We start from the raw sequence: 13,129 nt of genomic DNA on the forward strand, positions 1-13,129 counted from the left end.
CACCATGAATTAATTCAAGTATTTTTAGCCTTTCCTTCAAGCTCTCCATGAAATCAAGGAGCCCTTACTCTTCCTGTCCTTCGTAAAAATGATGATTTCTCACCCTATCAATCTTCTGTGCTTATAGGCTCTTGGATCCTCAGTGAGAATGGCGAAAATTTTTGTCTTTTTTTTCTTTAATTGACTTGTTTTCATGTCGTCTTTCAGTCTTCTAAGCCAAATAAGCTTCACTGATTATTTCCTTATAGGCAGTTTTCTAAATTTTTCTCCTCTGAACAAATAATTGATGACTATGTAAAAAGTGTATATTCTAACAAAGTTTCAAGACAAAGTTTGTCTTGAAAATTGCATTCCCAAATAGACTATATTTACTGACTTAATCTTCTCAAGGCACGTGCTCTCACATCTGTCTTCTTTTGCTCTATATGTGAAAACTTCAGGTGAACAAGTCAATAAATGCTTGCTATCAGTGCTACAGTGAGATGTTATCCTAGTATAACCTGGGACTGTATACAGCTATTAATGTTTCAGTTTGGCTTTTTAGATTATTTATCCTCAGCAGTCTTTTTTTCAAAGAGCATTTCACAGAATCACAGAATGATATGGGGGTGGAAGGGACCTCTGGAGATCATCTAGTCCAACCCCCTGCCAGAGCAGGGCCATGTAGATCAGGTACCTCAGGATGTCAGCCAGTTGGGTTTTTGATGTCTCCAGAGAAGGAGCCTCCACCACCTCTCTGGGCAGCCTGTTCCAGGGCTCTGCCACCCTCAAAGTACAGAAGTTCCTCCTCATGTTTAGATGGAACTTCTTATATTCAAGTTTGTGCCCATTTCCTCTTGTCCTGTCCCTGGGCACCACTGAAAAAAGACTGGCCCCATCCTTTTGACACCCGTCCTTTAAGTATTTATAAGCATTGATCAAATCCCCCCTCAGTCTTCTCCAGACTAAAAAGACCTAAGTCTCTCAGCCTTTCCTCGTAAGAATTCTTGTGTTCCTTAAGTGACTTGCAACTGCTGCCTTCTCGTGTTGTTTCTCTGAACTAACAGACTTTTGGCATCTTTACAAAGCTGGCTTGTGATACAAAGCTTTATCAAATTTCAAGTGATTCCAGCTTTCTTCCCTGCTGTAGAGAGAGCACTGGTCATGTTTGTGGCTGGTTTCAGGCTATGGTCCAGTGTAGCTTTCATGTTTGTACTCATTGCTTGCAGTTTTAACCATTGTTTGTTTTTTGCAACTGATTTCTAACATACTTGAATGAGACTTTTCTGTTACCCTAATATGAATTACAGGTATTACGTGTATATTGTTTGAGTCAACATTTGATCAGAAGAATGTAGGTAGATAATGTCAGCTCATGAAGTCCAGCCTAATATGAATTACAGGTATTACATGTATATTGTTTTTTGAGTCAACATTTGATCAGAAGAACGTAGGTAGATAATGTCAGCTCATGAAGTCCACTGTTTGGCCCATTTCATTGGCTTTTTCTGACTAAAGGGTAAAATTCCTTTCTGTCAAACATAAGCCCACATTCTTTGAAAGAAGTCATTTTTGGGGGGATAGGGTTTTCTTAGTGGAACATTTGCATGAAAAAAGGTGGAAAACCCTGCAAGAATGTTGTGGGGTGAAGAACAGGAGTTTCTGGATGGCAAGCTGCCTTCATTTTTAGCAATCCTCTTGAATGCTATCCAGGTGGGCAAGAGACTGATGCTCTTTTAAGAGACCAGGATTGATTTCGGTGGCAGTGACTACCTTTGCACTGCCCTGTAAGATCCTTGAGCTAGGACAGAGTTTTACAAATGAGAGAGGTTATAGAATTGTGTGCTTAAGCCATATGTAGATAATTTGCTTGATATGATTATTAATAATAATAAAATTCCTCCCTGTTGAAACCTTCATCTATGGTGAATTTGGCAATAGTGAAACAAAAATGGCATACTACATGGATATGTTTAAATATTCTAATATTGTCTCCTGGGGAACCAAAGGGGAAACAAATGAAAATGATGATTTCATCTTATGCTTGTTTTGCAGCAAGACCTCTGGTACAAACCCTGCCTTTAAGGACTACTGTTAATAATGGAACTGTGTTACCAAAGAAACCAAGTGGCTCTTTACCTTCTCCATCAGGAACCAGAAAGGAAACTGTTTCACCAGCAGCAAAAAGGTTTGCATCTATCAGAAACCTTGTAATTGCAAAATTAAAAACATGGTATATCTCCTCTTTTAAGCTTCTGGATACATAGTTTTTCTTATTGAAAAGCAATGGTCTAAATATTTAGTTCAGAAAGAAAAGGAGAAATGGATTTCTTTCTAAGAAGCTTTAAACTTATTTGTTCTAATTAGAATTAAGGTTATTACCATGAATATTGAAAGAATGCACTTGTTTGAGTCAACATTTGATCAGAAGAATGTAGGTAGATAATGTCAGCTCATGAAGTCCACTGTTTGGCCCATTTCATTGGCTTTTTCTGACTAAAGGGTAAAATTCCTTTCTGTCAAACATAAGCCCACATTCTTTGAAAGAAGTCATTTTTGGGGGGATAGGGTTTTCTTAGTGGAACATTTGCATGAAAAAAGGTGGAAAACCCTGCAAGAACGTTGAGGGGTGAAGAACAGGAGTTTCTGGATGGCAAGCTGCCTTCATTTTTAGCAATCCTCTTGAATGCTATCCAGGTGGGCAAGAGACTGATGCTCTTTTAAGAGACCAGGATTGATTTCGGTGGCAGTGACTACCTTTGCACTGCCCTGTAAGATCCTTGAGCTAGGACAGAGTTTTACAAATGAGAGAGGTTATAGAATTGTGTGCTTAAGCCATATGTAGATAATTTGCTTGATATGATTATTAATAATAATAAAATTCCTCCCTGTTGAAACCTTCATCTATGGTGAATTTGGCAATAGTGAAACAAAAATGGCATACTACATGGATATGTTTAAATATTCTAATATTGTCTCCTGGGGAACCAAAGGGGAAACAAATGAAAATGATGATTTCATCTTATGCTTGTTTTGCAGCAAGACCTCTGGTACAAACCCTGCCTTTAAGGACTACTGTTAATAATGGAACTGTGTTACCAAAGAAACCAAGTGGCTCTTTACCTTCTCCATCAGGAACCAGAAAGGAAACTGTTTCACCAGCAGCAAAAAGGTTTGCATCTATCAGAAACCTTGTAATTGCAAAATTAAAAACATGGTATATCTCCTCTTTTAAGCTTCTGGATACATAGTTTTTCTTATTGAAAAGCAATGGTCTAAATACTTAGTTCAGAAAGAAAAGGAGAAATGGATTTCTTTCTAAGAAGCTTTAAACTTATTTGTTCTAATTAGAATTAAGGTTATTACCATGAATATTGAAAGAATGCACAATGCTTGGTCTACCACTTTGTGTTATTTTCTTGCTACTACAGTCTAGCATATAGAGAGTAAAGCATTTCTACTGTGCTGTTGCACAACATGACATAAAAGGTAGTACAAGAATTCTTTTAGTAGCTAGTAGAAAATATTATAGTCTGTAGAGAAACTGTGCTATCATTACGAATCAGAATGTTACCTTTGGTGGGTTTCTCTCACTAAAAATTATCATAGAAACTGCATGTCCAATGTTAGAAGCATCTCAGGGAGGAGGAAAATTCTTTGACTAGCACATATTTATGCAAATGAAATCATCCATCTTTAGATATCTTACTATTAGCATGTATTTAAGTCCTTCTAAAAATTACTGCTCTGTCTCAATTTGCTTTGTGTGTGTGTAGTTGTTTTTAATTGGGATGCACATTTTATACATCTAGGTTATAAGGAATGCAGTGGATTGGGTACAGCAAGTTCAAGTTACACATGACAGTTACTGTGGTGCTAACCTGTTGTACGGTTTGCCTGTAAAAGATAATAGTGTGCTGTTTTGGTTATCTTACCTTTCTTTTGTTGTGTGTCATCTTCAGCTTGTTGTAGTAATGATGCTGTCAACTCTGAAGAGGGCAAGTTGTGGAGATGACAGCATTAACCTGCTAAGGTCTGAGGTCTTTTTTGTAAAGAGAATTTTTCCTTGAAGGGGAGATGGTGACTAAGGAAAAGCCACTCTTTGTTACTGTGTGGAAGAGGATTGATTTTCCAGGAAACTCCAGGTTTTGTTATTGTGGAGAAAAGAGAAGTTTTGCTTTGCACATTTAAAACTAGAAAACACCATATTTGTTTGTGCCACACAAATGAACTCCTGTGAGCTCCTATGAACTGGGGCATGCTACAGCTGCAGGTTTTGGCAGGTTGGCCTGAATTAGCCCTTAAGATAAGATAAGGAAGGCAAATACTGTTTAAACTGCTTCATTATCAGAATTATATTATCAGGATTTTGAAATGGGTGAAAGAACTTGCCTTTTAAAAAAGAAAACTTATTGGTGTTCAAAAAGGAGTACTATTTTGTATATGCTGAATTTTTAAAGAAATGAATTCTTTGCAAATTATTTTTTTCTTAATAATTCTCATCATTTCATTCTCCCTAATAGAGTTTCAGGTGGTAATTATAAAACACATGAGAGGCCACAAGCACTGGCAGACTTCACTTGTGTACAGAGGGTGTGATACCCGAGTCTCTACGCTCCATCTCCAAGGTTCAGCGCAGGACTTTCTGCCCTGGCACAGGGTGGATGAAATGCCCATCAAGATCATACTCATGCTCTTTCTATTTGAGAGTCATTTGCATAAATCAGGGGGTCCATCAGGTTTTGCCTGCAGCCTGTAGGTGTTATCTTACCTTAGGATCCCTGTAGATAAGTGACACCCTGCAGCCCTTCCACCTGACCCATCTGCAGTCCGGATACCCGGAGTGCCAGTGGGAAGACCCTTAGCACCATCCTTGGGGAGCAGTTTTGGACTGTCTTGGTTCCTGTATGAGAGAGTCTTCCACAGGATCAGGATTTAATATCTTTTATTACACGTTATCCCTTCTCTTTGCTGAAGAAGCTAGACTGAAAGTGCTTTAAATATGCAGTATGAAAATATATATTCAGTTTTAGAAAAGAAAAAAAATACATGTGGGCAGTTCTGCTGAAATAGATGGACGCTTACTAAGAGCGCTTAGGAGAGCAGGGTTATTCCCAGTCCTGAAAATAGGAGTTGTAAATCCAATTTATAATTTCTCTTATGTAGGCAATTCCTATTCCTTTCAAATGCTCTAAAATTCTGTATTGATTGTTTTTAATATGCAAATATGTTTCTTTAATTTTAATTTTTATTAAATTGTATTAAAGTATATTTCTCTGCCTCGCCTATAAATATACTTCAAGAATAAGAGAGTGGAATGGTAAGGACCTCACCAATGAATTACTGTACAAAACTTTTTTTGATAAATTATTCTCTACTCTTTTCATTTGATAATAAGCCTTAAAATAACTGATGGGGTTTCATGTTTTTATAGTAAATTGTGCTCCAAATATTTGGTATTCAAAGGTGATATATTAAGTGTTCCAAATAGCTTTCCTACAAATAGACAAGTAGAATAATTCATTCTGCATTAATTAAGGTGAATTAATTCATGCTTTGTATTTATTCTGGACCCTTTTACCTTCAAGAACTGTATGTGTGGATGCATAAAACAATAATGGATATACGTCAGCAAGATCAAATAGCTTCCCTCTTTTTTTTTTATTTTTTTTTTAAAGGGAAAGACTTGTTTATTTGTGTGAGAAGCTTTGCTCAGTTTTGAACAGTTTATAGATGATGTGTAATTTTAACTGGTTTTTTTTTTTTTTTAAACTTCTGATTTCTGCTAAGCAGTCATGTTTTTGTAGTGGTCTTTTCATATAAACTATTTCCAAAACTACTGCTACTTTGTAGTGTAGGTATTCTTTAATCCAGAATATGGATATGTGGCATATAGCAGCTCTAAATACTAGTAAGTGTTTGTAGATGTTTTAAAACTTAATTTCTGCTTGGATACCTCTAGTAGTTTTCCTACAACATAAGTGCAGAATTGAAAAATATGAAATTTTTCAAAATACAAAAAAGGTAAAATTTGAAAAGTGAAAGAAAAGTGGAAGGGAAAAAAAGTAAGAAAAAATAAAAAAGTGTGGGGTTTTTTTCTTTTCCTGAGCCATCTTTTAAACCTTTGGTCTGCTGTTGGGAATTGCAAATATCTTCTAGGATTACTATAGTAGAAAATATAATCTTCACTTTTTTTCTCACCTGTGACCATATTTTCAAGAGAGGCAAACATCCTGGTGAATGAGGTCCTTCCCAAACATTTTACTGAGCAGTCTTATGAAAAGGGGGATTACAAAAAAATAACTTCTAGTTCCTCCATTTTCTGATTCTTTCACCGTTTAGGTTAGGAAGTGTATAGGAAGTGTATTTCAAATAGAAATGACAACAGTCTGTCTCTTGAAACAGTATGTTGGGCATATTTATATAAAAACATGGCAATAATGTCCGTGGGGACCAAGTGTGCATCCATACATTCCGCTGCTTAGAAATAGATGTACTTACTGATATGTCTGCAGACACAATCTCATTTCATACAATGGCCATATGCAAATATGTTGGTTAACTCGTTTGAACCCACAGGTTGGTATACGATTTATCTGTCTTGCTGGATTACCAAGGAGATGAGGTTCAGAGTTCACTACATTTTCTGATTTTCCATTTAATATTAGAAATGGAAATGACTTCTTCTGGCAGGAGTATAAAATTGGAGGTAATAAAAAAGGCTTGAGGCTGAAAGGGTGGAACTAGCAGGCTTTTCTTTGAGTTCTGCCACATATTCTCTCAGTGACCTTATGCAAATCATTTAACCTCTATGCATATTGGTTTTCCATATGTAAAACGTGTATCTCTGGATATCGCTATGTTGTTATAGGGCCTAATGTGATAATTAGGTCCAGATCTTGCAGAATGTTGAGTAACCTCAACTGACTCTGACTTCAATTAGAATTGAGGGCACCAAACCCCCCTTCAGCATTCAGATCTCATCTAGTCAACACCCAATTATCCAAGTTAAGGAAGGAGTGAAATAACCCAAATAGAGCAACAGCACACATCCAAAACGTGGGTCAATTGGATTATAAAAGCATCTGGTAGTAACGCAATGCAAGATAGAAAGCCTGGTGATGCTGGTAATACTGGGACCAAAAATTCTGGTCCAGCACCTCCAGGTGCTGCAGTGCTCAGGTGATGGGGTGCTGTGAGAGCACATCTGGGTGGCTTCCAGCTGCCAGCTAATGCAGAGCTGAAGTGATTTTGTGATGGGCTGGATAATCACCTGACACAGATAGTCAAGAAGTGCCTGCCTTTGTAAAGTGTTTCCGAGTTGTCTGAGCAAAAAGCCTTTGCTCAGAGGAATTGATATTAAACTTAATATATTTACTACTCTTATACTGTTGAAGCGTATAAGCTATTTTGATTAGCAACTTTTTGAATGCTGCTGCATTTTTATTCTGAACTTTGTGCTTAGAATAATAATATGCAATTTTCATTCAGAATAAGATGAGTTTAGTGTATAATGAGCAGAGCTTTCCCTTCCTCCTGCGCTCTTCCTTCCGCATGCAATGTGGCTTCAAGTTTGCTGCTTAACACTAAACTTGTCTTGGGAATTTGGCCAGTGCACAGTAGTAATGTTTTGTGTTCCCTATTAAAACCTAAGGTTTTGTGGCTCATCTAGGATAGCTTTGTTTCCAAGAATTGAGAGGGGGTGAAATGAAAAAAAAAGAAAAAATGTGAGAGGAGAATGCAGGCAGTACCTTTCCCAGTAGGGATGCTGCTGCAGGCTGCAGCCTAGCACATTCTTTGCCTTTCAAAAGGAGACAATCAGTCATTCTTTCTCCCCCAGCAGATTGCAAAGTATTACAATGGTGCAAAACTCTGACAATGGAGATCAAAAGGAAGAAGCTGAAACAAAGAAAACATAAAGAGCTTTGTTTGTAGGGAGAATAAAATACTTTAATATGATAAATTCCTGTTCTTCTAAACTCTAAACACATGGCCCCTAGGAAATTGTTCAGTCGCCTGGAATTAATGTTCTGCGTTCTGTTCTGGGGGCAGCGATGGTTAGTTCCTGGCACACACACACAAACTCGGTATCGAACCTTCAATTAAGTCTTCTCTTTAACACGACTCTCAAAGAAAATGTTTTAAAAGAAACGGAATCTAAATTAAAAAAGGAATCCCTCTCCATTGAACTTCAAGTGGCAAAACTATTATGCCACTTCACTCTCTCTCTAACAATTAAAGTTATTAGCGTATTTTGCTCAAAGGCACAATGAAATTAAAGTCATATGTTAGTCTTGAATTTATTCTAATTGATTTAAATGAGGGTCAGAAAGAGTGCTAGACAAGTTTCAAAATATTATTAATATCATCAGTTACTATCATAAGAGTATTGTATACTATATTTGAATTTATTTTATTAAAAACCTTTCGTATTTTCCCCCCAAAAAACTTTTAATGAAGTACGTAAATATATTTTTTAACTTCACCACAATTCAGTAATGCAGCCATCTGAAACATTCATGCTATGCAGCGATATATGTATGTATATATGGGATTTATTTTCTTGTCTTTATTGTTGCTTTTTTAATAGTCTTTGTCTTCTAGCTGGATCATCTGTCTTGTTTCTTCCGATAGTCTCTTTGATTTCCTTTTTAAATTTTTGGGGGTCGCTTTACAAACGGTCAGTGTATTGGAGCATTGCTGAGATTTTGTCATTCAAAGATACATTGGTGTTCTTAAATGTATGGTTTGAAATGATCAAACATCTGAGTTAATAAGCACTGTGTTGTTTACTGTTGCATGTGACTTCATATCCTGAAAGCATGCAAATATGTCTTTTAATGTAAGTTTGCTTTAAATGTCTTGTTTCTACATTTAATTGTTGCATTCACTTTTTATTCTGCTTTGTTTACGCATCTCTCAATCTGGTTTAAGCCGATCTGTGAATCTTCTCAATGCATGCAAACTGAAAAAGCCTGCTCTAAGGTGAGGGATCCTTAATAGCTTTGTGGTTTTGAAGCTCCATTGCTTTTCTTTTCTGCTTGGATTCAACACTTAGAAAGTGGCTGGTTTAGTACAAGCATTAACATGGTAGATCTGCAGTTTTTACTCCTGTTTTTAACATTTTCAGAAGTACTTGTTTAAAACTTTCTCATCATTGATAAATGCATTGCAAAACTTAGATAATTTCAGCTCTGGTATTTCCGTTATCTCATACTAGCACAGTTTTTATTATAGGGGATGTTTCATTAGACCACATTGCTGTCTTAAGTTAAAAATTGTGTGACAGAATGTTATGTTTTTAAATAATTGAAAATGCCCTGCTTTCATATCACTAATGTGGAAGCCAATTCTGGAATCCAGTTATACTCTTACAAACCTGTAAATTAAACTAATATTTTCTGTCATTTTAAATTCCTCCTCATGTGACAGAATAGCTACTGTAGCCATGGATATACTCACTGGTGTTTAACACCATCGCTATCAAAATGTGTATATGCCAAAATTGACTTAATGTAATGGAGTTATAATCCTCTTTTCCAACCACCTGCTAATACTTCTCACTGGGCTTTTGTTGTTGTTGAAAGTTTAAAATAAAATTTGTCAGACGATAGCATTGCTAATTAGGTTAAGCAGCAATGGGCATAAGCCAAAAGAGTTTAAATTAATTTTGTTCCGGTGGTAAAAGTAGCTTTTATACTGATATGAGACTTCATTATTTAGAAAGGAGATAGCATTACACTTTTAAGCTTTAGTCCCACCCATTCATTTTTATTATCCACCGGTTCATCTTTTGAATGTTCATAGCTATGAAAATAAAACCCCGAGCAACATTAAAATTAGTTTAAAATTGCTTCTGTAACTTATTCCGCCCCCCCTCCTCCCTCCCCAAGTATAATTTGGTGATTTCCTAAATTTAACTTCAGTGTAGGCTGATATTGCCACCTCTTAACCAGGAAAAGATGCCAAAATAAAGTTTTGATCCTGCAAAATCCCACAGAGAGGATGTTTTTGCCAGTGCTGCAAATAGTAGTGGAAAGACTCATGCTAATAAAGTTATTTTGTGCGGAGTAAACATTTTCAGTATCGAGACTTTTTTCTTTTAACTGGAGTAGTTAAACTGGATAATGTTATGAGATGCAGGGAAAACAGTTAAATGTTAACAGAATATTATTTAATTTACTCAAGGAGGTTTTCTCATGCATTTGACTTTGAGATGACTTGGATAATGTTAGACTACTGTAGGAGACACTTATTTCTGAAATAAAGAGATACAAATTCTTTTTACTGCTTTTTCCATCTCCCATGAATACGTTTTGTTCTGTACCTGTGTGTAACTTCGCATTCGGCTTGCTCTGTTACCTTGCTCTCTCCACAGAAATGGTATTATTTTAAATCATCAGCTTAATCATTTGAATTGTGCTTGTTAGTAATACCAAAATACAGCACTGAATGTCTGTCCTACCATCATGTTTTTTAGAAAGTTGGGATTTTTGTCAAGCTACCTGAGATGCATCTTAACATGCATCCGCTCAGCAGAGCTCACCCTGGATGGGAGCAGGAATATATATATAAAATATATATATATATATATATTTTTTTAATGTGGCAGTGTACAGTTGATAAGCTGAGTATTATTTGACCAGACAGAAAAGTCTGTCTCGTTTCCTTTAGTTTTGAAGAGCCAATGCCTCTGTTTTTTATAGCGCAGACAAAGTGGGACAAAGCCTGTGGAGCTGACTGGGTTAACAGGGTAGGGATAGTTGTTAGGGATGGAGAGGTTTGGAATAGTTTTCAAGGATGATTGAGATGAGCCTTATGATGAGAGAACCATCCCTGGAGGTGTAAAGGGTGTCAAGGTGGAGCTGGCTGTGGATGGTAAAAAGGGTGACTGGGATAAGACTGGGTCTTGAAGGAGCCAGGAACAGAAAGAACTGATGTTTTCACAGAGGGAGGGAACTTTCTGGGATTTGGTCCGGGTAACACTGCCTGCACCTCTCTGCTGCACCTTTAGCTGCTCCCTTCCCTGCTGGGAAGCAGTCCTTTAGGGAGAAGTTCTTGGGACTAACAACCACAATAATTTGTCTCCTGTTAGGTCTGAGTGGCTTTCTGTAACTTACTAAGTTACTATATGTGTTTTGGCTCACGTTCTTCCATCAGAGAGAGTTGGATGTCTAAGGGGTCCCATAAAGTCATACAAGAGCTCCCTAAGAGCTGTTTTGGTGGGAAGGATGGTTGAAGAGTTAAAGAGTAAGGCAAGATTTAGGCCTTTTGAGAAACCCCTTGTCAGGAGAAGTGGGAAATCTAATCTATTCATACATGTAAGTAGGAAGGATACATTTTTGACAAGTTCACCATTTATTGCACTTTGGGGTATGATAAAACTAGCTTTGACAAAGTTAGCTTGCTTGTGCTCAAATTTTGACCTACTTTTGGCATTCTCTGTAGTCTGGCTGGAGGTGTCAGGTAATATGCTTTCTCTTTACATCTTTCACTTCTCATTAAGAGAATCTAGAAGTTCATAAGTGTGGAGTTGGAGTCAGAGATTAGAAATGTGACCTGAAAATTAGATACTGCAACTTACTCTGATATTGGTTTAGCTCATCTTCTATTTTATGGATAAGGAAAAAGCAGTATGTTTGGTTTTGTTCCAGCTGGAACTCAGAAAAGCTCTTATGTAGGCTCTTTAACAGATCAAGTTATGATTAAAAACACAATTTTAGTTACTTTTAGGGTCAGCATTCTACTTCATAGGTTTCTCAAAACTATTTGTCTTAGAGATACGTGCTTTTTTACAAGTGCCACTGTAAAACTTGCTGCTTCTTTTATTAGCACCATTAAGAGAACCAGTTCAGCTGAGCGTGTATCTCCAGGCGGTCGGAGGGAAAGCTATGGAGATTCCAAAGGGAGTCGCAACCGCACTGGATCCACCAGCAGCTCATCTAGTGGTAAAAAGAACAGTGAAAGGTAATGTTATTTAGATACCTATCTCCTCCTTTCTCTGCCTACTGCCCTAATAATGAAATTAGTTTCTTTAGTGAAATTCGTTTCTCTAGTTCAGCAAATATTGGGTGCTTTTTTTTTTCTAAAGCTCCAACAGTTGGACAAAAATATATTTTAAAATATTTCAGATAAAACAGGTTTTCAAATTTAATCTAAATTTATTTGCCTTGTTTTCAAAGCATAAACAATGTGAGAACTTTGACTTGCCTGGAAAAGTTTGTAACTATTAGACATGCCTTTTGCATTATCATAGTGGTTTCCCTTGGTCTTCCAGTTCCTGGTTATATTGACCCCAGCTGGCAGTTAAGTACCACACAGCCATTCGCTCCCTCTTCCCCTACCCTGCTGGGGAAGAGGGAGACTAGGAAGAGCAAAAGTGAGAAAACTTATAGGTCAAGATAAAGGCAGGTTAATAAGTGAAGGAAAGGGGATGAAAAACAAAACAAGTGATGGAAAGCAATCACTCATTTTAGCCAGGAGGCTAAAAAGGCAATGGTGAAATTATCATTTTTCAAAGTATATAGAGTTGTAGGCTGTTATGCAAAAACATTATGCTATAGGAAGCTATTTTAAGAAGCTTTAAGCATCTTTAAGCTTTAAGGAGCAAGGAGATGACCGTAATCTCCCATGCTACGATGGAGTGTCCTAACTCCCTATGGCTATCAGCCAGGGGTAGGCTTTCCTGAGGGTTAGATAAGTAGAAAGTGACTCAAGTCCATGAAAAGGAAATAGGGTAGTCAGAACTCTGAATTGTGTGTGTGGTTAGGGTTTGTATAATTAGAAAGTACACATGATTTGCTTTATTACTGTCATGAATCAGCCTTTCACATTAGCTTGAGTAAGTCAGCATGATCTGTTCAGAACTAGGGACTCTTTTGTCTCTAACATGGCAGCATTTCTGACTAGTGCTCCATCCCATAAAGTTTTTTAGTTTCTAAAAATATTTTCATTCATGAGAAAAGATGGTAGTCTTGGCGTTAAAAATGGAAACACATCATGCTATTTATATGGATGAGATTGGCTGTGTACGACAGCCAGAGGCATGGATTTTGATGCATGATTAATACTAATGCTGATAGTATGAAAAGTTGCTAAATTGGTGGGTAGGATGAGTAGAATTCATTTTGGTTTGGTTTTATCATGAAGT

The 13,129-nt window shown here is 36.9% G+C and overlaps 1 protein-coding gene across 5 annotated transcripts in view; it reads left to right on the forward strand.

The window, feature by feature from the left end:
• EML1 (echinoderm microtubule associated protein like 1) overlaps positions 1–13,129 on the forward strand; it is a 129,957-nt gene that overhangs the window by 79,582 nt on the left and 37,246 nt on the right. For 2 of the 5 annotated variants that reach the window (XM_014957570.1, XM_014957571.1), the window contains exons 1-3: positions 2,564–3,151; positions 8,914–8,964; positions 11,812–11,946. In XM_014957570.1, coding sequence (XP_014813056.1) covers positions 2,886–3,151; positions 8,914–8,964; positions 11,812–11,946 — 452 coding nt within the window. In that variant the 5' untranslated portion in view covers positions 2,564–2,885. Of the gene's footprint in view, positions 1–2,034; positions 2,168–2,563; positions 3,152–8,913; positions 8,965–11,811; positions 11,947–13,129 lie in introns of those variants that run through there. The other 3 variants (XM_014957572.1, XM_014957573.1, XM_014957574.1) reach the window with 2 other exon arrangements.

The sequence above is a fragment of the Calidris pugnax genome, unplaced genomic scaffold (assembly GCF_001431845.1).
Source record: "Calidris pugnax isolate Ruff unplaced genomic scaffold, ASM143184v1 scaffold211, whole genome shotgun sequence".
Lineage (NCBI taxonomy): Eukaryota > Metazoa > Chordata > Aves > Charadriiformes > Scolopacidae > Calidris > Calidris pugnax.